Genomic DNA, 23618 nt, shown 5'->3' with positions numbered 1-23618 from the left:
TAGGCGCTGCGAAGTGCCTTAATCCTTCGGCGGCAGATTTTCCCGGGCAGTTGGGAAAACCCGCATGGAAATTAGCATAATTCATTTTCAAACGACTGCTTGGGCGGAATCGAATGGCCTTTTTATCTGTTATAGGATTTAGACATATTTATGCCATTTGTCCATGATGGACTGACCAAAACAGCGGTTTTCTTTTTATTGACTGCGGTCAACGATCTCCTGTCCTTCGATATCTTCCTTTTCGGAGTGTTTTTTTATGTGGCTTAACAATTGTTCTTTGGGAATTTGTTTGTTTTTTGTTTTCGTATTATTCTTTTTTTGTGGATCGGAGAGGTTTTCTTTGGGTTTGCTTTTGTTGTTTTAATATTAACCCACTTCAAAAGTCTCGCACACGCATTTTATTTGCATACATTTACGCCCACACCAACACACACACACCAACACACAAACGCAGCTCGCACTATTTGCATCTCTTTCCCCAGCTGTCGCACTATCTCTTTCACACTTTCCGCGAAGTGCGTTAAACTGAACCAAAAAGGTAAGCCTTAACCAGGACTAACAACATACATAGAACTACCGCTTTTTAAATTATAACTAGGTATTTGTTTGTCATAAACATTTTTTTAATAAGGACTAAATGTTTGTTTAGTATATTAAATAAATTGGAATTATTCTTAATAGTTTTAGTTGACAGTACATAGATGTATGTTTTGTATCTACAAGATGCGTTAATTGATAGGCATAAATTCAAACTGTTTTTCTTGCATTGGTTTCGAAGCAAGTACAATTTTCTTACTTTCGTATTGTGTGTTTTGCTCAGTGTACTTTTGTTGTTGTGCGTTCTTTCGAGTACGCTTTTCTTTTTGCATTTTACTTCTTTTGGCTTTGCGCTGCGTCTTACGACTGCGCTGCTTGCGTCGCAGTCGCCGTCGCCGTCGCCGTTTTGTATCTTGATTTTGGTTTCGACGGTGAATGAACTCAGGACCTGCGGACGTTCAACTGCGTCCCAAAAGCGCTTCGATTTCGCACCAGCATTGCTTTTGTAATGCTGCGTAACACATTGTGTTATTATTGTTTTTAGTTACTCTTGCCTTTTTTTCGCTGTTTTCGCCCAATGCTCAGAGCACATTTTTAACTGTTCTTTTCGGTCTTTTTGCCTGGTTGGAAAATTGCAAATTTTTGGGCGGATTTCGCTAGCGACTTGTGGCGCCTGGCTGTCAAACAATAATTTGACATCTTGTATTTTACGCAGGGTATTATTGTGAGTCGCGTGGGCTGAGAGTTGAGTTGAGTTGAGTTCCCTGCCGGCCGTCAAATTAAATGAAAATTTGCGGTCGACTTTGAGGCGTCTTGGCCGCATTAAGCGACTTTTCGGCCAAGTTAATTGACTGTGGACACTTTGGCTGCGACGAAATAAAAGGGTTTTAACATCAAAAGCTACCATTTAGTTGGGTGGAAGGGTGGTGTGTGATTAAATGAAACAGTTAACGAACATCAAAACCATTAATATTACACATTTAATAATTGTCTGAAATTTAGCAAAACTTCATATATGAGATACATATTTTCCTAAACCCATTAAATACAACTTAGCATGCGATTTCCCAAACTAATAACTTTGTTTTTGTCAACATATCTAATATCTTTCTAATTTGCTTCAATTAACCCAAGATTTGATCCACTTTCCAACCAATATCGCAATATCGCAAAAGGTCACCCAAATCCCTGTTGAAACGCCCACATAATTGATTGTTGCATGGAAAACTTGAGCATTCCGTAGGCTTTAAGTAAACATTTGGCCACCAGCAGCAAAAGGGCAACAAACATTTGTTTGCCCCGTTTTCTTATTTTGGAAACCGTCGAGCAGCTGCCACCGCCCACCAGTAAAGTGGGAGGGGCAGAACCTTTTGCGAACAATAAAAATTCAAGTTCAACGTATTCTACGCTTTGGGTAAATAACCTCGAATCGGACGCGTTGAGCTGTCGCTCACTGATGTTGCTTTTTTGGGCGACAACACCCCGAAAAAGCAGAGCAAAAGCAAAAGCAGCACAGCAGCAGTGGCAGTGGCAGCCAAACTGAAATCCTGGCCCAAAAGCACATGACATCCTTGCAATGAAATGAAATTCACGCCCAAAAAGTCGGCGAAAAGCAGAACGTGCGAGAGCAAAATGGCCAAAATGAGAGCGGCCTCGAATAACCTTGAACTTGAGACGCGTTTGCAAAGTCTGCCGAAAAGCATAGCAAGAGGAAAACGTCAAGAGAAAATGGTGCTGAAAAGAAAATTCTACTACACAGCACCCGCCGCGCAACGAAATGTTTTTCTTTCCTCCGCCCACCATTGTCGTATCCTTTTTATGCTAATTCTTCTCTTTTTCCTTCTTTTTGGAATGGTTCAAAATGGGTTTTTATTTTTTTAGAAAATTACACACGTACTTGAATCGTTTAGTTTATTTGATAATGGAATATTACATGGCTGTAGGTCGAGTGTAAAGGAGTTCGCAGCAACAGCTGAGCAGAAAATTGGCAAGCAACAAGCACAACTGTACTTGAGACACTTCGGATGAATTATTCAACAAATGGTTTTGAGTCTAGCATTTGATAAATATTAAAAAAAATATAGCAAATGTCAGCCTTCGCAAAAAGTATACCTAGCAATATGCAAATATGTACTTTTAAAGGATTATTTTTCAGGCCAACTAATCCTTACCCACGACAGTGTCTCCTCAACTCCCACACTCCCAAGCTGCCTTTAAAATTAATAACTTTTGGGCTAAACTACGGAAGGGGAAAGGGAAAGGTGAAGTGAGTTTCTTGCTCCGCTAATCTTGGAGGATGTTAATAACTTGGTCGTACACCGTGAACGTGGCACACACTCCCTGCAACATTAATTAGTTTTGTCTAATTACAGGCGACAGAAGATACAGCTAACATCCAACAGATACAAAGTTACGTGGCCAGTTATGTTCCATTCTATTTTGTCGCCAAAGAACAAGTTAACGACTTCAGCGGAATGGCATAGGATGTTGCATGATTGCGGCTTACTGTTAGAAATCTATGCACATCTGCACATATCCGCTGGATACATAGCTATAGACAGATAGCGAGATATACAAATGTATCTGTTAGACGACTGGGCGCAAAAACTCGTTCACTAATGGCTCACTGCCAAGCGTAGTGGATGAGTTGTCACAGCTCGTTTTGATGTGCCTTGGGAGAAAAATCCCCCATCAAGTTGCAAAAATTCAAATGATTTGGATTAGCTTGGCTTTGAAAGGTTTAAATGGTAGTTGGATTAGGGCTAATTAAATCAGTTGAAAAACTAGATTACACTATGACATTAAATTAAGAGATTTTCATTTGTGGCTCATTAAGTTCGCATTAGTTCATCCCTATTTTACCTCATATCGATTCATGTGTACTTTTTGATAAATATTTCTTTTCTCTTTAAAGAAAGTATCCATAAGTATTAGTTAATTCATTATGCAACACCATAAACTCTTTTAGCTTCTGCAAATTGCTGCCACGAACAAATTCACCCGCCATTTTAAAAAACATGTCAAACTGTCACTGCCATTCATCCATTCAGCCAAAAGTGGTAAGCAAGCATTTCGACATCCATGAAAAGTTCCCACAGCGAAAAAAAAGGATGAAGAGAGTAACACTTTGCTAAAAATAACAACAAGCCATGTTGTTAATTTAATTTTATGACATGACAGCAACAGCAACTGAAACTACAGCAACAACAATAGCAAACACATATCCAAAACTACCTTTGTACAGTCTGAGAAATGGAAAAAGAAAACCTGGTCGATGAGTTGGCCCTAACCAGCGAATAAAGGCAGCAACTAAAGAGCCATCTTGGCAAAGTCAAACGAGAAACTTTAGCGGCTTCTAACGGTAAATATAAATATGAGAAGAGTGAGAAAAAGGCGGAAAATGAATACCTAACAACAAACAGAAATGCAAACAAACACACACACACACATACACACAATACTCATTTTTTTCAGAGGCAAGTGCAGTCGCAAAGTAGGCGCGTCTCGTTGTTTTTAGCCTTGTTCAACAAGGCAGCAACAACAACCAGTTACAACAACTGGCAACACGGGCAACAACAACTTACAGCACCGACAACTAACAACAACAAGCAACAAGCAACAACAACCAGCAGCAGCAGCAACAACAACAACCGTTTGCATTCCTGACCTACTCTGCAACTTTGCATTGACTTCAAACGGCCAAAACCAGCCGCGCCCCCTTTTCCACCTGCCGCCCACCTGAAAGCCAGACACTCTCTTGCCGCATAGAAAATAGGCAGGAAAACAAAGGAAAAGCGGAGGGGTGGAGGGGGTAGGTGCGTCATTGGTTGAAAGGATACGAAACAAAAACAACAACCGGGATGGCCATAAAAAGTTGGGTTTTTTTTTGTTTTTTTTTCGCTTGCCTCCAAAAGTAGTTAAACTTCAAAAGCCGTCGGACAAAAAGAAGAAGACGCAAAAGCCAGTCGAAAAGCGTTGGAAAAACGAAAAACACAAAATATGGCTAGCTGTGCATGAAAACGAGTTTTCACTACTTTTGCCCACTTTACAACGGCAACGACGACAAGGTCCGAATCGAGATGGGGATGGAGTGATGGGAGTGATGGAGTGATGTGGACGATGCCACCAGGCCAGTGTTGCCGTGCAACACCAAAAACACAAGAAACCCCCAAATGCAGAGTGCAACAACAACAACAACAACGGGGCATTGCAAACCGATGACGTGCGCACAGTGGGCAGGTGCTTCGGAAATTGCATAACCATAATAATAGGTAAATATTAACATTTTAGCAAACACACAATAGTTGCCCCTAAGTGATTATTTGGTTAACTTGTCGAAAAGAAAAAGAAATTTTGAAATAGTTTTTTTTACTTTGTCAGCTAATCAAATAATACGAATTATGTTCGATCACCATTTGTTATTATATCTTAACACGTTTCTGATCTCACACTACTAAACAAGTTTTTTCTCAATTTAATCAACAAATCATTTAGTTTGGAGATCCCTGAATTAATGGAGATATTTATTTATTAATTAAAAACCATTCACAATAAGAAGTAAAATAAATAAAGAACAAATTAAAGAACAAGTTTTTTTTTTCAACAGTACCGTACACAAATTGCACATTTTTTTTCTTTAACTGAATTTTGTACCTTGCCAAAACCAGTTTATACAAGAGGCATAATTATTGAATCATAAACTAAATACTTATTTTTCCCACAATTTTCATGGCTTAGTGTCTAGTTTGGGGCTCCAAGATTTTGTTCACTACTTTGCTTGATTGGCTGGTGGCTCTAATCCAGTTTCTGTGTTACCAAATCCGCCTGACGTCGAATGCGACTCATTGGCATGCAACGCGAACAAGTTTACAGCTACAACAAAGCCAACAAAAACCGGGCTAACAAAAAAACGCGACTCCAACAACATGTTACAAGTGCAAAGGCAATGCGCGATGGTCACGTTGCAATGTTAGACATCCACCGCCCCCTCCACCACCCCCTCCTTTACACTTCCAAAGCCTTCGGTGTATCTCCAACTAGCGGCAACCAAACAACTTCGCGCCCATAGACCATCATTTTTTCACACAGATATTTTCTCCAGCTACACGGCAATAAAAAAGGGTGTGCTTGCTATAGCAAATTTAAATAGTTGTCTTAACTTATCAGAATCATAATAAGTTCCCTAATTCTTGACTTATGCAGATTGCAACCTTTTTAAAATGGTATCATAGTTATAAATTACTTTTATATGATGGTATGGGATAGTACTTATAAAGTATCTACATGGATATTCCTAGTTACAATACATGATTACATATTGATAAGTCTGTATAATTAGTCGACATATAATAATATTCTATTAGAGTAATTCTTTGATTACGTTGGAGTTCTGATAAATAGAAGAGGCTTAATATGATTATATTGATTAAATTATTTATGTTGGGATGTTGAACAATATCAACATGCAATAGTACACATATTTTCCCTCTGTGTAGCTCTTTCTGTTTCTCTTTCACTCGCTATCCATCTCTTTCAGTGCCTGTTTTCTAGGTAGGTGCCGACCTGCCCCTGGCAACAATGCAGACGGCCTATTACCACACAGCCAGTTTCAAGTCAAGTTGAAGTTGCCCATGTTGTTGCCGCTTTTTTGCCCATGTTGTTGCCGCTTTGCCCCACTGCAATTGCCGTTAGTCGTGCTGTAGTGTGTGTGCCAATGTCGTTTATAATGAAGTTTCCTGTCGATAAAGTTAAACTTCAAAGCTTTGGCCAAGTTTGGGGGCCTCGCAACACTGCTTATATTTCTTTTTTTTTTTGTTGTTGTTGTTAAGTTTTATTTTGTTGCTTGCATGAGAAAAAGCCGAAGGTGACTTAAATGCGATTTATTCCCCGCGAGGGCACTATAATTTAATATTTTAGTAAAACGCAGGAAGCTTTTAGCTGTTGAAGGTAAGTGAGTTTATTTAATGTACTTAGATTAGGGACTTAAAAGAAATATTAATGTCGATCGCCAGGAATTAAACGAGTTTTTCAATTTTATTTACGTCATCTTTCGAAAACATACTATAATTTATAAAACGCATCTAAAAGATTCTGAACAAACAGTCACAACAATGCAAAGCACTCACACACACAAGCAACACCCACGTGACGTAATAGCATCACAACAAGGCGGCAAAAAAAAAAGAAAGGCGAGAAAGAGAGAGAGCGGCAAAAGTCGCAGACAAACATTGAAATTCACTTTAAAACGTAGCGAGATCATTGCAATGATAAGAACGAAGAGAGAGAGTGACGACGAATCCAAAAAGAGAATCCAAAAACTATGCAAAAAGAAAAAGGAAGCAACAAAGAGAGGGGGTCGTGTAAGTCCCGAAAGAGCAGCATAAAATCCTGGCGCATTACAGTTACAGTTGTGTAAGGACCAACATAAAAAAATAATAAATTGAAAGCAGTGGAGACAACCTCCAGGCGCGTGCCTTCTCACTCGCACCCTCACAATTCCACAGCAACGACCTACCTAACAACAACAACCACAGTGCAAAACGAAAAGAAGAGAAGCTCCACACAGAAACAGAAACTACGTCAACAAAATGGGAACGAAATGGAAGCGGGATATTGGAACATTCCCATTGCCATTTTGTTTGTGTTTGTTTTGCTCCAATTAGCAACTCGCTCGCTCGTTCTCTCTCTCTTCCTCAAGCTCTCCTACTCTCTGTCCCGCTCTTGTGGCTATGTCGCTTGCGTCATTTTGCCTTTGCAAAGACAGCATTTTCTTTGCACGGAGAAAGCTTTTCTTTGGGAATCCAAACAGCTGCTGTGGCTTTGTCGCCCTGTCGCTGTGCAGCTTTCAGTGTGCAGTGTGTTTCATTGTCATCTCGCCTCATTCATGATGACGCCAAAAGAAAGCAACAACAGCACTAGCGCAAATCAAAAGCAGAAAGAAAGAAAACGCCGGTTGGGATAGGGTCTCAATTCCATGTGGGATTCCCTGTCCTCCCCTCTCTCCATCTATGTATCTCTCTATCTCATTTTCACCCTCTTGATTTCTTTTAATTACTTATGTTTCGCCACTGGCTTCTTCTATGCTATTTTCATTGCAATCTTTTTATGATGCCTAAATATATAAATATAATGAACATAGCTAGATTTTAATCTATTTATTTAGATATCTATCTAAGTATATATTATTCATAAATTTTTACCTATGTACCTATTTTACCTATGTACATATGTATATACTATTTATATTTTATAAATGTACATATTTATGTACGTATTCTTTTAACATCATAATTTTTTCTTCGGAATAATTCGATGTTTTAATGATTTCATTACTATTACTTTTTAAGAGGTATGGGTTAGTCCATTAGCCACAAGTTACCCGAAATAAGGAAAAACGTTTGTGAGTACGGCAAATTATAGATGTTTTAATATGTTAATACAAAAAATGGAGAAAGCTAGAGTAAGGCCAAAGCTGAAGGTCATTTGGAAGGTCTAGAAAAGTGAAATTCCAATTCCACTAAAAATATGTTTTTTTTTCAAGGAACTGGGCGATAGTTTCCGCAACCAAAAACACTTGCGATCTACCGTTGAGATACGGATACGTGTAACCACAGCCATTAGCTGTGTATTTGTGGCCCGCCGCTTGGCTTATCAACATGAAAAACGCCATGTAACCCAATCATAACCCATCGTGGAAAATTAAAAGTACACTCAAAATAGAGAAACTAATTAAATTTGCTACAAACACAATTTCGTACCCATTCATAAATCTCTCAATGTGCCAATCAAATCAAGTAAAAGACTTTTTAATGAAAGCCCCAAGATTTATGAACAGCCGAGATCGCACTTTTAATTAACACACAAAACTGACGAGTGTAAAAATGAAAATGGGAGCTTTCAGCAATTGAGCAGAAATAGTTTGCTGAATTTTTCAGATGCGAATTTTGGATTGGGGAGGCAGGCAAATGGGTATTATTTATTCACACATCCACATTGGGGGATTGGTGTTTATTTTGATTGCCATAAAACCAAGTACGGAAACCAATCGATTAATGAAAATTTGTTGCGGGCGAAGGGAAATTAATAGGACAAAGCTGTTTGAAAAAATATGAAAATAAATTGTGTTCTAAGAACAACGAGCAAAGAAGCATTTTATACAAAAAAAATGCATATGCAAATATTATAAACTTTTTTCATATAAACTCTATGTACATTGAAAATTAAACGATAATTTAATTTTGTTTTTTATATATTTGTTTTATTTTTATAGCAAGAATTGCCATTAACTTGACAATGGCTGTATAGAATGAAGCTTATTTACTGGAAAGAAGTGAACTTTGTTTTTGTGACTGGAAAACATCTGGAATTCGGGAAGATCATGGGATCTGCACAGGACTGTCATGAATTTCGCTTAAAAAGATCGAGGGAATGAGTGTGAAATAAACGAGGATTAGATTTAACAGCTTCCACACCACAAAATGCTCCATAAAAGTGTCGAGATTTCTCAAAAGTGAGAACATGAAACCCGCGCAATATCACAACTTTAATGAGTTGTTGTAGGGCTGGAAAATAATTATTTTATACGAGGGGGGGACAAAAAAAAGAAAAATAAAAACTGGCAGAAGGCAACGTGTTCTGGCCATTCTCAGCCGTTCCCCTCTCTCACCGGTTCGCTCGCTCTCGCGCGCTGAGAAACGAACGAAAAGCGCTAACGAAACGAAAATGCAAAATGTCAATGTCCTCCACTGTACAGTTCAGCGTCAGAATTGCGTCGCAGTTTTTGTGTTTTTGCCCACAGAACGCAGAACTGTTCTCGCGGCCAGCGGAACGCCGGAATGGAACGCGATGCAAGCCAACAGAAACGAAAAAAATAAGACGAACGTAAGCGTGGACTTCTGGAATGGAGCCAGTACGAGTGTGTGTGTGTGTGTGTGCGTGTGTGAGTGTGTGTGCAAGAGAGTGTGGAATGAAGTAAAGGTGAAGTGGGGATTACGGGGGATTCCCATGTGTGCGTAGTCCTCTTTGGGGCTTCACTCCTCCTAAGAGGTATAACACTATTCCGAACAGAAAATTGATCAAAAAATAAGTAAATAAACTACATGTAACCAAAGGAAATATTACATTCCTAAGATACTTAACAAAAAGTATCTTTTGTCTAAATTCAGGGAAGATGTACATATGTACATACTAGGTAGCTGTTGCAAAAGAGTTTCAAAGTGTGAAAATACTCCCTCACATTATGTGTTAAAAACTAAACTGTACACCCCAATTACCTAATATTGATGCACCCACTTTAAAAGTTATATATGTATATAATATTTAAAAAAATAAAAATTAAGGGGTATGCATTGATGCCCGTTATAACCGCTTTTACTGCATGACTTTCTGCAAAGTTTCTTTTCGAGTTTCGCGCGCCTCGTAAATCCAAAGCAAATAGCAAATACAAATAACGTCATTTGTCCGAGCCTTGGTATCCATATCCATATCCATATCCATCTTATGGCTCCTCTCATATTGCATTGGTTGGAGCAACTTTTTTAATAAGCGCCGATAACTGGCGAAGAACGGGGGCGATTCGTATGAAATGAGTTCTTGTAGAGCCAATACTTAATGAAAAACGGAAATGCCATTTTAGATTTATAGTTGTGATAAACAGCAACAGCAACCGCAACGGGCAGCCGGCTAAAAGCAATTGGCCAGTTGAAAGTTGGTAACAACTTTTGGCCGGCTTTGCAAACAGATGTTGGCGGAACTTGTTCCTCGCCTGCGGCCAAAAAGTTAGCCAAGCAAATGTTGCTCAAACTTGAAAAAAGATTTAAGGTTTCCTCGCTGAAGCTAAAGAAAAGCTGTTATATTTAGGACAATATAAGTCTTAACTAAGAACTAAAGTTTAGTCGTTCTAGTTTATTTCTTAAGAGTTTTACCACGAAAGCTCCATGTTGTTTCATTCAACTGCAGTGAGCATATCCTTGTACCAACTTACGCTAATCAATGTAATATTAAGTTCAATTTCCTTCGATACATACCTGCAATGAGAAGAAAACGAAATTGAGTTAGTAATGCGTTGGGGAAAAGCAATTCTCAAGAAATGGAAACCTCTTGGAAAAGGCAGCCGAACAATGGGAAACCCACAAATAGCAGCAGACCAATATACCCGTACTTGTATGTAAGTCGGTGGCTGATTTTGTTATTGTTGATCGCCCAACACCTGCACGTGTAATCAAATACAATAAGCCATAAAAAATTATCATAAACAAGACGCAGCCAATGCGGCCAAATGAAAAATAAAGCTGACAATGGGACTGGAAAACGGAATATGGATGGTTAGGTGGCTTTGGTGCTGGGTGCTGGGTGCTGAGTGCCTGGCATTGTTATTGGGTCGAAGGTGAGCCCGAGCTGGAGCCCTTGAAAATCCTTTGGCACACACAGACACCGACAAGGACACGATGGCCAGCCCGGCAACAACAACAACAAGAACAACAGTAACCACTACTACCATTGGCAATGGCATAAATTAAGGACCAACATGTTCGACGGCAACAACAGGACAAGGCTCCACAAGTGTTGACAATAGTGGCAACACGAAAAGCTCTGAGGCTGTGTCAATTCGATGGCTGTCCTTGCTGAGCTCCGATTTTCCCCGACACTTGCTCCCTATTTTCCACCCCCATTTTCCGCCCACTCACTCTTTCGATTTGCTTAGAATATTTTACAGTTCGTGCCGTTTTGAGTGAAACATGATGTTTGGCTAATTCAAAAGATTTACACTGAATTTCGCTATTCAATTTTCCCATGATTGAACAGTTGCCATGCCAGAGAAATTTTCTTTGCTCAGCTTGCGAGCGATTGCATTTATTTTTTCAATAAATTGCTGGAATTCTATGAAGCTCATTTATTATTCTTAAAGTGATTCTTAAATGTATAGATTATAGATCAACAGAATTTCTATAAAATCACAGTTATATTTCTCTCGCATTTAAGCAAAATTCTAACCATTAAATTACATTGAAAAGCTGAGAAATATTTCACCTTTGTTTTGCCCTCTTAGAGGACATTAAACTCGAAGCTTTAGTAGCGTAATAGCCACCTACTCTCTGCCTTTTGGTTAAACAAAAAGTCAGCAAATGAATGTGGCGCCCATGACGTCACCGCGGAGAATACGAAAAAAATATATATGAGACATAAACAAAAAAAATAACGCATCAACCCCTGACGAAAAAGTTCATTGTCTTAGCTTTACAGTTTATTGCACTTAATTAACGTAAAAAGTTGGTTAGGGAGAGAGGGATGGCCACACCTACCAGCTGCAGATACATAGATACAGATACAAAACTCCAGCGATAATGAATTATTAGCAAAAAAACAAAAACAGCAGGGCAACAGCCAGAGTATCTTTATCCCGAATCTCGGGCTGTATCTGCCGGATATTAGAGCACTGCCAACAGCTCGACAACATGTGTCGCCCCTTCAGCAACATGCAACGTGCAACAGCAGCAGCAGCAGCAGCAGCAGCAGCAGCAGCAGCAGCAGCAACCGCAACAGAAGGCGAAGGCGTTGCAAGTTCTTAGGAACTTTGAATCACTGTCTTTACATTCCCCCAATTTCTACAACTTCCCCCTGCTACCCGCCCTTGAAGTTCTTTTAATGTTGCATGGCAAATTTAATTTCTAAATTGCAGCTGTCGTCGCTCTGCCGCACATTTGTCTTGGTCTCTGTGTGTCCATAATCTTGCCAATAGTATCGTCATAAATCATGCCAGCCGAACAGCGCAGACATTTCATCAAAATCCGCAAAAATATCTCATTCCCCGCTTGCCATTGCGTATACGCCGCGTGTGCAGTCAGGAATTGAAGCGTGGTGTCCCAGACCCAGACGCTTGAAAGAGCTGCCAGGCAATCGCCACATTTCAAATAATTTGCAGACAAACTAAGGCATTCTCTTGGCATTCTATATGAAGTATAGGAAGTTCTTAATTTGAAGAATAAGATGGCATTTTTTCCAACTTACTGCACATTTCTTTGAAAATGTAAATTGGTAACATTCTTTACATACAAATTTAATTGTCTACAGTACTTTACTTCAAAATAAGTGTTTTATGAAACATAAGAGATATTTAGTGCATATAAGAGCATGCTAAATATGATTTTCAATAAAGTTTTGCATAGAAGTTTCCAATTTAAACATTGCTACATTGTTCACGATTCATTAGCACTCTATGCCCGCCGTAGAATTCAAGCTAACTTAGCTTCACAATGAAAGTAAAATGAAAATCTGTGAATCACTCGAAACGCATTCCCCGCATTCATTCGCATTCATTCGAATTCAGATACATGTGCATGACAATGGGCAGACTGCACCTATGTATGCTTTATGGTCTGGCCCCAAATTGCATGTTTAATTGCAATAAAGAAACAACGCTCGCGAAAAAAAAGCGAATGAAAAACACACAAACAAACAATGCCGCGGTGGAGAGAAAATACAGAAGCAATTTTCATGAAATTTCGCGCACAGCTGAAAGACACAAAACAGCTGCAGCAAAGTGCAGTTGGAAAATGGAAAATGGGGAAATTTCAGTGCACGGGCAGCGGGAGGGGACAAACAGAAGGAAAATTCACCTCCCGCTGTTTAAGCAGAGCGAATGAATAAAACCGCACCCAAAAAATGCTTTGAGTAAGACTGAAAACTCCATTCAAACAGTCACAAAAGACAAAAGTATCCTTACATGCTAGAATCCAATTAATAATTTAATTCGCAGTAAATGCCTTTTGTTCGGTTTTTGTTTTTTCCGCCACTGAAATTAAACAAGGAAAACTTTGAACAAAGACCAACAATGGTAATGAGTCGAACTTGAAAGTTCTGTGAAACGGAAGTTGCAGTAATTAACATGAATGTTCAAATAAATGTGGCAAAAAGCAACCACGAAACTATAAATAAATTAACTTTGAAATTACAAAAATCGGCCATAAAACACTCCTAATTAGCAATAGTAATTTAAAGGTTATTTTTTATTGAAAAAATCACTAATTAATACTGCTAATATTGAGAACATCGAGTGGTTTGTTCCAGCCTTCAATTTCATTGAATGTCAATTATTTTGTTGAATGGTTTATAAGTATTTCTAGTCAATTCTGTAGATTACTTGGCATAATTGTTTCCCAGTTAATAGCGAATTAATTCTTTTGCTGACTTTGATTTACAGCGAAAAATTAATTGATTTGTGCTCGCAAAGTAGGAAAAATAATTCCTGATTTATCACAAGTTCTTCAATTACCAGCGATACTGTAGAATTTTAAATTAACTATTTTTATGACTGGTTTATTATTTCATAAATTGTTAATTTGCATACACAAACATTTATTTGAATATTTTGTACCACTCGGCGAAATGTACAAATAACTCTTGCTATGATTTTAACGATGTCAAATACTTATTTAATAATAATTTATGCAGCAATAAACCCTCATTGTTGCTGTCATTAAATTAATTGATGGCCGGCAAACGCAGAAAGCCGTCATTTGCATAATTGAGAATAATATGTTAATGGTAACCAAGATTAAAGTCGAACCTGGCGAAAGAAGTGGCTAATGTTTCCATATCGAATCTTGAAATAATATATGTAAACGTTCGAAAGTTCATGTCACAATAAAAACTAAATGCCTGGCTCATTGTCGTAAAAGTTTTTGTCGGTTTATGGTTGGGGTAAATGGAGTCGGGGAACGGAATGGATTTTTATCATAAACGAAAACGAAATGTGCACCGATGGGTGGGATTTTTGGGATTTCGGGGCCAGAAGAGGAGAGTGGCGGACTTGGGGCTGGCTTTCAATGGCCCCAAGATGCTGATGCATACCGAAAAGTCTTCAGAGCGTTGATGAGACATGAAACGAAGCGGCAGTCGGACAGGCAGACAGACAGACGGATCCACAGATACAGATACATTCGCAGATACGGATACAGATACAGATGCTCAGAATGCAGCGTGTGTCTGTGTGAAGAGATTCAGAGATGCCTTTTAGCTTTTATTACATTTGGTGTTGGGCTGCTGTGGATGCAGCAGGCGGCGATGGAGATGATGGAGAAGATGGAGACCGAGACGAGACATGACCTACCCCAAGGCAAAAATTATTATTATTTTCTTCTTCTTCTTATACGATTCCATATACGATGCATATATACATATATATACTTTTTCGTTGGTTCCCTCGTTTTCATTTATATGATTTTCTTTATTATTACACTCGCTCTGGGCTTCTCTCTGTGTTGGGTTTTGCCGAAATGAAGCCGTAAAATTATATATGTACGCATGCTACGGCATTCCGTTCCCCAATCGGTGTCTCCACCCCGCTATCCACCATATCCCCCACATGCCCCATATGCCCCACATGCCCGACTTCATTGTTTCAAACTGCAGCGAGCAATAAATGAGTAATACGGTAATAAAAACAAAGTTTGCACAGCACACGACTGAGCAACCGACCCTTTGTCCCTCGAAATTCTGGCCAAGAAATGTGTTTATCTTGGTTAGTTCCAAAGCCAATAAGCGGTATTGGCCATAACATATCGCATAAACCACAATGGATAAATATCAATTAAAAGATAATGTACCTTTTTCACAAAGAAAATTGCAACGAAAACAAGAAACCTTCAATTAACAGAATAATGGCAATAAATAATGATTCACTATTTAAATAGATCTTCTTCCGGAAAAAAAACAAGTAAAAACAATGGAAAATTTAAAAAAAAACTGCAACGCATGACATTTTGAACATAATTCGCTATTATATTAATACCATCGCTTACATATCTGTGCATTTATCAAATAATCAGACCGTGTCTAATGCCGGCAATGATACCAAAAAACGAACCATCTGTATATCTATGTATTTAACTGTGCCCACGTCGCTATAGAGTACATCCCATATGAAAACCCAGCATGGCAGCAAGATCGCACTCACGGATACGAAAGCCAGCCCATAAAGACAAAGGCATTAAATTACAGCTGGCAAACGAAGCAGCACAGAAGTGTAGCTAATGTTTTGCTACCTGCCACCCAAAAAACCACCTCATGCCCCCTTACAAAAATAGAAAAAAACACAGAAAAAATACAAAAAAAATACAGAAACCCCAAACGAAACCATAGTTTAATAGCAGCTACTACAACAACGGCCGCTCGCTGTTAGTATAAACTTGATTTCAAAGTTAAACCAACCTTAACCAACATTTATAGACATCAAAAACTTTGGCGGCGCAACGAAAACGAGACAAGAAAAAAAACCAAATAAATCCAAGCAAAAAACGATTTTTTGGTTTTGGGCTTAAACTTGATTTGCAGAAAACATTTTGGCTTTGAAGGTGAAGTTGTCTTTATTGAGGTAGGAATGCCAACTGATGGAGTACAGAGGAGAAGTAAAACTGACGTATTCGATGGGTAATTAAGCAGATCTTGAGCCACAAAACCTTGGGCTTGAGTTTGAGCCAAGCCTTCTAGCACAAATAGCCCAAGGAAAGGTAAATATCACCATAAAAAACGGGGAGACATTTATTGCAGGGATAAGATCATTAAAAGATCCAATGGTAAGTAAAGCCTAATCTTGGCTGGCTATTCTGACATTCTTTTGTTTATGTTAATAGCTGTGACTCAGAATGTCAGGACAAGACATATGCTTAACTATAATCAATACGCTTTGCTTTCCAAGTGATGACATAAGAATGTGCTTAAATATTTACAACTCCCATCGGCGCATTTCTGAGCAAATTAAATGAAAACTTTTCCCCAAACGGCTCTATTTATCCGATTAGCCATGCAAAACTGAATGAATAATTAATTCAATGCATTGGCAAAGTAAGGAATCGATACATGAAACGCCGAACCGCAGTACTCAAGTCGAAATATTCAATAATTTAAAAGTGAGCAGCGGAAGTGTAAGGTGTTTACGGGTTACAATTGGCCCAATGTTTAATATTTAAACGCAGTTGCAGTTGCAGTTTGGATTGAGCTTAATAAATGTGTGAGCTTCGACAACTGACTGTTGTTGTTTAACAAAACCCATAAAACTCGTAAACGTTTAAGTGTAAAGTCCAAGAGCAGATGGAAGAAATATTGTAAATCTTTGGCTTGGGTAATTAGCTCATTCCACCTAAAGGATTCCGACTTGTCTGCTGACTGTCTGCAAACAACGAGGATCATATAACAAATTTTCTGCTTGTCAGCATGAGCAAATTTCCAGGCAGCTTGTAATTAATATTTTGACATGTATCCCCTAAGCAGCTCACCACCTCTCCAATGGGTGGCAATATAAGATTCAATTTCATTCGACGCTGCTGTGTAGGCTTTTCTCGCCAAAAAGCCCAAAAATAATTATATTTATATTAGGCTAATGACACAGACGGATTGCATATCAAATGTTGTTCGGCCTCCGGTAACTTGCCTACTTTCAATGCTGATGTAACTTTTCAATCAATTGAAGAATTCATGGAGAATGTATCTATAGAGTTTTGACCTGTTAGTCATTAATATGATTTACGTTGTTTGAATTTTCAAAGTTCTAGTTTTCAAGACTACAACTGCCTTTTGTACTTGGCAAAAGTTATAGACTCCGTTGAGAGCCAATAAATTAGGCTTACCAGAAAGCCAGTATAATTATATGAATTTTACCACAGTCTCAAAAAAATTTATTTTTCTACATGCAGTACGCAGCTACAGTGATAACAAGAGAGAACGCTATAGTCGAGTTCCCCGACTATCTGATACCCGTTACTCAGCTAGTGTAAGTGCGAAGGACAGTTTTTGGCGGTTTGTGGGCGTTAGAGTGGGCGTGGCCAAAAGTTTTTTGGCAAATAGATAGAAATTTACAAGACTAATACAAAAATGAAAAAATATCAAAACATGTTTCAAAAGTGTGGGCGTGGCAGCTTTGGGCGGTTTGTGGGCGTTAGAGTGGGCGTGGCCAAAAGTTTTTTAGCAAATAGATAGAAATTTACAAGACTAATACAAATATGAAAAAATATCGAAACATTTTTCAAAAGTGTGGGCGTGGCAGCTTTGGGCGGTTTGTGGGCGTTAGAGTGGGCGTGGCAAAAAGTTTTTTTGCAAATCGATAGAAATTTACAAGACCAATACAAAAATGAAAAAATATTAAAACATTTTTCAAAAATGTGGGCGTGGCAGTTTTGGGCGGTTTGTGGGCGTTAGAGTGGGCGTGGCAACCTGAATCGACAAACTTGCGCTGCGTCTATGTCCCTGGAGTCTGTATACTTAATCTCAACTTTCTAGCTTTTGTAGTTCCTGAGATCTCGACGTTCATACGGACAGACGGACAGACGGACAGACGGACGGACAGACGGACATGGCCAGATCGACTCGGCTACTGATCCTGATCAAGAATATATATACTTTATATGGTCGGAAACGCTTCCTTCTGCCTGTTACATACTTTTCAACGAATCTAGTATACCCTTTTACTCTACGAGTAACGGGTATAAAAATGTTGAGCAAATATTTAAGGCGGGGAACTGTAAGCGCACTTTTATTTAATGTTTGCGTTTTACTCTCCGTATTAAATGGTTTTTGTAGTGTTAGTGTACGCATAAGTATAGTTTCAGCAAACGCAGTCTGGAAAAACTATAAGAAATTGAAAGCAATTTGCCAAGAAGAAAGGCGAAGAATAAAGAATAGTGCCATGTTTGCAAGAACAGAGGCGAAAATTATTTTTCTAACTCGCAGAGCGAAATGTACGAGTGGGGAAACGGAACGCCAACTGCAATATCGCGCTGTCTGCATATAAATTTTGGTTAGGCGACACAAAGGCAGTGAGCCAGAGGGAAAATGCGTCTGATAAGGATGAAAATAAAATGCGATAATTTTTTTTTCTCTCTTTGCGCCAATGCTTTTCATGAAACGGACAGTTTGTGGGTGCCATTTGGGGTTCTGGGGAAGTGTGTTTTTTTTTTTTTTTTGGGGGTAGGGGAGCCAGAGCCAAAGCATTTCAGCTGCGGAATGACAAAGTATCAGGGCAACAACAAAGCTTAAGTCATAAAAAAAGTTTCCTATGAGGCGTCAACGAGACGAGCAGTTCTTCTTCTCCCATTTTCTGGGTATTTTCGCTTTTTGTGTTAGGAATTTTCCTCAAGCCAGTTGCCTGATTGCATCCAACAAGGGAAAATTTAGCAAAGCAACCCAGAGAGGGTCTTTATATCCCCCCCTTTCCGTGGCAACGAAATCTGTTTACAAATTTGATTTGCCTGCCACGCCCAGCGCAATTAGGGCGAGCAAAAAACCATCGCAACATTCTCACACTTAACTGGAGGCCTACGAAACAGGGGCGTAGTTCGCATAGCTGCTCCATCAGGGGAAATATAAAGAAACTTGGGTTGGTACAACACGAATGCATCAAATGCACCATAAAAGTGTTATAAACATCATATACATGTAGTAATACTGCTTAAACTACATTATGACCCAATACCATCCCAACTATTTAGTACAGTTCTTGGATTGGTGCTTTAACTTAAGATCTACATATGTTTTCTGGGAGAGTTAGGGAAGTTCCTAACCCCCTTTCGAGGACGCCGCTGTTCAGGGCAAAGTGGGCCTGCAGTCTTAGTCGCATTGATTGTTATGTAAGCGGCTTATAATTTCTTCTCGGCGAGAGAAGCGCCTCACTGCGATGATGGGGAAACGAATTTAATTTTTGTTGCCGGGCGTAGCCAAGTGTCGATTGCCGTTTCCCATGTTTTCCATGTTCAGTTTGTGTGTGGGCTGCTATCGGCTATCGGCTATCGCTGTTGCTGCAGTTGTTGGTGCCCTGAAAATTGCTGTTGCCAAATGGAAAAAGTATGTTTTCAGGCGCTTAAAAAGTAAATTATAGATGCTTTGACCATTGCCCACTCCTCCACTCCCCCACTTCCTTTTGTCCATCGTAGTCCCCGCTATGTATTTTGCTGTCGTTCATAGTTAGTCCTATTCTGTGGCCAGTGGACAAAGTAACAAATTCACTCAGCCTGTGAGAAAAGTTCGGGATGGAATCTCTTTTAGGCAAGAGGATGGATTAAGACCTAATCACTGGGTTTTGGTGGGAAAACTGCGGTCACTTGGCCAACTACTGGTGGCTAACTGATGGTCAAGGGGCAGTAGGCTTGACTTGAATTTAAATACAGATTACTCATTCTATAGAAATCTAATACTTGGCTCTTTAATAAAGCAAAAGAAGACCTTTTTATATACCGATATGTGTAAAACACACAACCCTTTTATAACTAATCCCCACACCAGACAAATTTCATAACCAGCGTGCTCTTTAAACCCGAACTCGCTTTCCCGCTGCGGCGCAGAAAGAAACGATTTTCACTAAATTATTTTCACTTTTCTTCATAGGCCGACGCGATGAAAACGAAAGTGAAGCAAAGTCAAATCCCCAGCGACCATCGAAGCCACCGTTACCGAGCTGGAGTATTGTGGACATGGATGTGGACTGGAGCGGAGTGGAGTGGAGTGCAGTGGAGTGGAGGGATTGGAGTGGAGTAGAGTGATTGCATTGTTTTCTGCGTCCATGTACATGGAGATATTAGATAGGCCTACCGACACACTGAGACCCGATGAGCTCAAGTCGCTCAAGTCGGAGTCAAAGTCGGGGAATCGAGCATGCTGATGAGTTTGGCCTACTTTCACTTTCATTTTCTAGTTTCGGCTTACAAGCGTAATCATTTTTGGTTTTTCTCTTTTTCATATTCAGGCGCTTTTGAGCCGGTTTTCCAGAGAGCCATCATGTGAGAGACCCACTGACAATGAAATAAAGTTGTTTCACATTTCATGGTTGCTGCACTAACATACCAAAAAAAAAAATATATATATATACATATATGTTATAGGCCTACGAAATATTGCAAAGAAAAACTAAAACAATGGGCAAAAAGTTAATTATAGACTGGGTTGGCAAGGAAAAATGTTTGAAGATTGTTCATCACAACAGCACAACGTAGTCATTGATGGATTTCCCATTTTTCTCGACATTTTCGCGCTCTCAAGTGCTGCGTCTACACTAGACAACATAAAATAGTACCGCACCGCCACTCTTATTGCTCACTTTCACTTTTTTTTTCAATGACAATTAGTGGCCACAAAACATAAACACCAAGCTGAAACCACAGCGATTCACGTTTCTCATTTTAATTGCGAGCCAAAGCTTTGAATAATATAATTTTAATTATTATTTTTCTTTTTTTTACCAGCTGTTTAGTGCTGTAATAATTGTTTGCCCAAAGTGAAGAGTAACTGTACTTAGATATGGAAAATTTTTAATTAGTTGTTGGGCCTGAACGATTGCATATAATATGATTTGCATGAGTGCTTCTCGATTTGTATTTAATTGAGGGGAAAAGTTGGAAACCTCCGGTGGAAAAATGGGTAAATTGCCGGGAAAGTCTGTGGATAGCACAAGTCTTATTGGAATTTGAACCAAAAACTTCGTTAACACCTACAGTGGCCCTTTCCACATGACCAACTGGTTTTGAAATCCCAAATGGCACTTGTAATAGATTCCAATTCGGATATCCAAAACACCAAACAAGTTCGTACGACAGTAAAACTCGAGCCGAGGGCGAAAATAAAAACATAAAAATCCAGCCACATAATTCCCACTCACACACAACTGCAGTCAAGTTAAACTAATAAAAAGACTAATAAAATCAATTTCAATCAAAATACCAAAGTAAAATAAATACATACCACCAAAAAAAAAACGCAAGAAATTATGAAGGCAAGAAACGAAAGCGGAGACATCACAAAAAAGTCCAAAGACGAAGGCAGCAGCAAATTGGGGGGCCATAAATCAAATGCCGAAATATGCGCCAAATATTATAGGAAATACGGGGAATACCGGGGGAAATAGGGGTCACTTAGAGATAGAATGCAGTCTTCGGGGAGAGCACGAGTTTTACGTACTACGCCTCAAGGTATATTGGTTTCTGTTTCTGTATCTGTATCTTCATCTGTATTTGTATCTGTATCCGAGAGATTCGCCGACTAGAGCGTGCAATTAATGATTTTGTCGGGGCGTGATGTCGCAATACTCAATGAGCTCCTAATGACTGGCACATGATGGTTAGGACCCCGGTTATAGCACCTTAGATTAAATGTCTAGCCCAGTCAGACGTCCAAAGGGAGGGGCGGGGTAAATAAGAAGCTATCGCCTCTGTGATAAATGATGGTTTCTTTTTACTTTTCTTTTTTTGCATTTTCAGCACTGAAACCTGGATGGCAGCTGACTTGCCTGCAAACACTCAACATTTAATGCTAATAAGTTCGGTGTCAAAAACAGACTAAACTATGGGAAAATGCCTCTTACAGAAGAGTATTTAATTTTAACTATTAATTATGGCAAAATGTAGCTCACACATTTAGAATATTTGATTTTACTTATTATTAAAAAAGGAAACATTTAGTTAAACGTCTATGTATGTTTTTCTTCAAGTTTCTTGGTGAGTTAAAGTCACGTATGTTCTTTAAGTTGTCCCCTGCCAATAAGCCCCTCTAAGATCTTTCCCCATTTGGCTGCCTCTGTTTCATCCAATTTACCTCATTAGCCATAAGGCTCCAGTTCGAACCCTCTGGCATTGGGATCCCCAAGCAGTTACATACGTATCCCCTTTATTTTTCCAAACTTACCCTGCATTTTCGGCTGCAGCAATTGACATCTGTTGTTGGGGCTCATCTGTTAGCCGCAGCGTTAGATGTGCCCTTCGTTGTTCTGGTTGTTGTTATAGTGCTTGTTGTTGTTTTTGTTTCTGGTGCCGCTGCTGATGATGCTGCTAATTTTTTTGCATTCGTTTATTTGATGTCTACACATAAAATTCGCGCACGAAACGTAAATGAAACACTGCAAAAGAGAGAGGGAAAAATAAAAGAAAATGTTATTAACATTTTTGTGTACATCTCGCTTTGTTCGGGCATTTTACAGTATTATTTCAAACAAAACGCTAGGCTTGACATAAGTTGCCGCACTTGAAAGAAAAACACACACACACACACAGAGGAAAAGGGAACCCAGCGAAAACAAGAAAAACTGGCAAAAGCAAATGCCAGCTGGCCACTTGAAGACTCAAGTTACAAGAAACACTTAGGGCCAAGCCGAGCCGAGCCCCCTTTCTCCATCTCCATCACCATCATCATCATCACCATCCGCCTCATGATGAAAACCCCAAAAAAAGGAGAAGAAAACCCTAGCAAAACCCAAGACATGAAATGAGTAAAAGGCGCCAAGTGTGTGTCTGTGCAAGGTGAAGGGAAAATGGGTCCAAAAAAATATGAGGAGGTACTGAGGCCTCTTTTGTGTTGCCGAGGGCAAAGTGTAAGTTCCCTATCTTCGCCATTCCCCCAAAGCTTTTTTTCGGCCAGCAAGGGTTACGGTTTAAGCCTAAATGTAACTCGAAAAATGTTTCAAAGTGAGAGCCACGAGGGGCTGAAGACAATGAAGGGTTTGAGTCTGAAATTCGTACTTGTATTAAAGGGTTTTTCACAACAAGCAACTAAGTTGTTAAGTACTGACTTGTGTTTAATGTAACTGTTTTATTTATATTAAAAAAAATAACTATGTACCAAACAATCCTGTATTGCAGCTTAAATTTGGAAATATTGCAGTTTCGTTTGGTATTTGGGTTTTAAACTTTAAATAACTAACAAGAAAATCCTTTGACAAGATCCGATTTCCCCTGGCGAACTCTTGCCGTAAGCTCCTTGTAAGCAAACAGAATCATCTGATATAAGCCCATGAGCTGATGTATAATCTGCAGACTCTGCGCAAATTAAAGTTTCATTTTTCAGTTGCTGCCTCGCTCTATACCCTCGGCTATTTGTTATTGTGTTCGTATTCGTATTCGTATTCTTCACTTGGCCAACGTGTCGTATACTCAACTCGTCAGCCACCACCCAAAAGAGTTTTCCACACGCATGTAGCATTCTCGGCCGGGAAATACTTGTGCATGTATGCAAGTGTTCGTGGCATGAGGAGAATGAGAATGCTTTATTGTATTTGCTTTTTAAACATCAACAACATTTTCTGTTGCCATACGAAGTACATGCATATGCAT

General features: G+C 39.2%; 1 protein-coding gene across 3 annotated transcripts in view; it reads right to left on the bottom strand.

The window, feature by feature from the left end:
* The window catches only part of LOC6527835 (neurogenic protein mastermind), a 68861-nt gene that overhangs the window by 30930 nt on the left and 14313 nt on the right, over positions 1 to 23618 (bottom strand). For all 3 annotated transcript variants that reach the window (XM_015198341.3, XM_002088872.4, XM_015198342.3), the window contains exon 2: positions 22198 to 22408. In XM_015198341.3, the coding sequence (XP_015053827.1) occupies positions 22198 to 22226 (29 nt within the window). In that variant the 5' untranslated portion in view covers positions 22227 to 22408. The remainder of the gene's footprint in view (positions 1 to 22197; positions 22409 to 23618) is intronic.

This window comes from Drosophila yakuba, chromosome 2L (genome assembly GCF_016746365.2).
Source record: "Drosophila yakuba strain Tai18E2 chromosome 2L, Prin_Dyak_Tai18E2_2.1, whole genome shotgun sequence".
In the NCBI taxonomy this organism is placed as follows: domain Eukaryota; kingdom Metazoa; phylum Arthropoda; class Insecta; order Diptera; family Drosophilidae; genus Drosophila; species Drosophila yakuba.
Note: the sequence above shows the minus strand (reverse complement) of the source record. Positions and strands in the feature narration are given on the sequence as shown.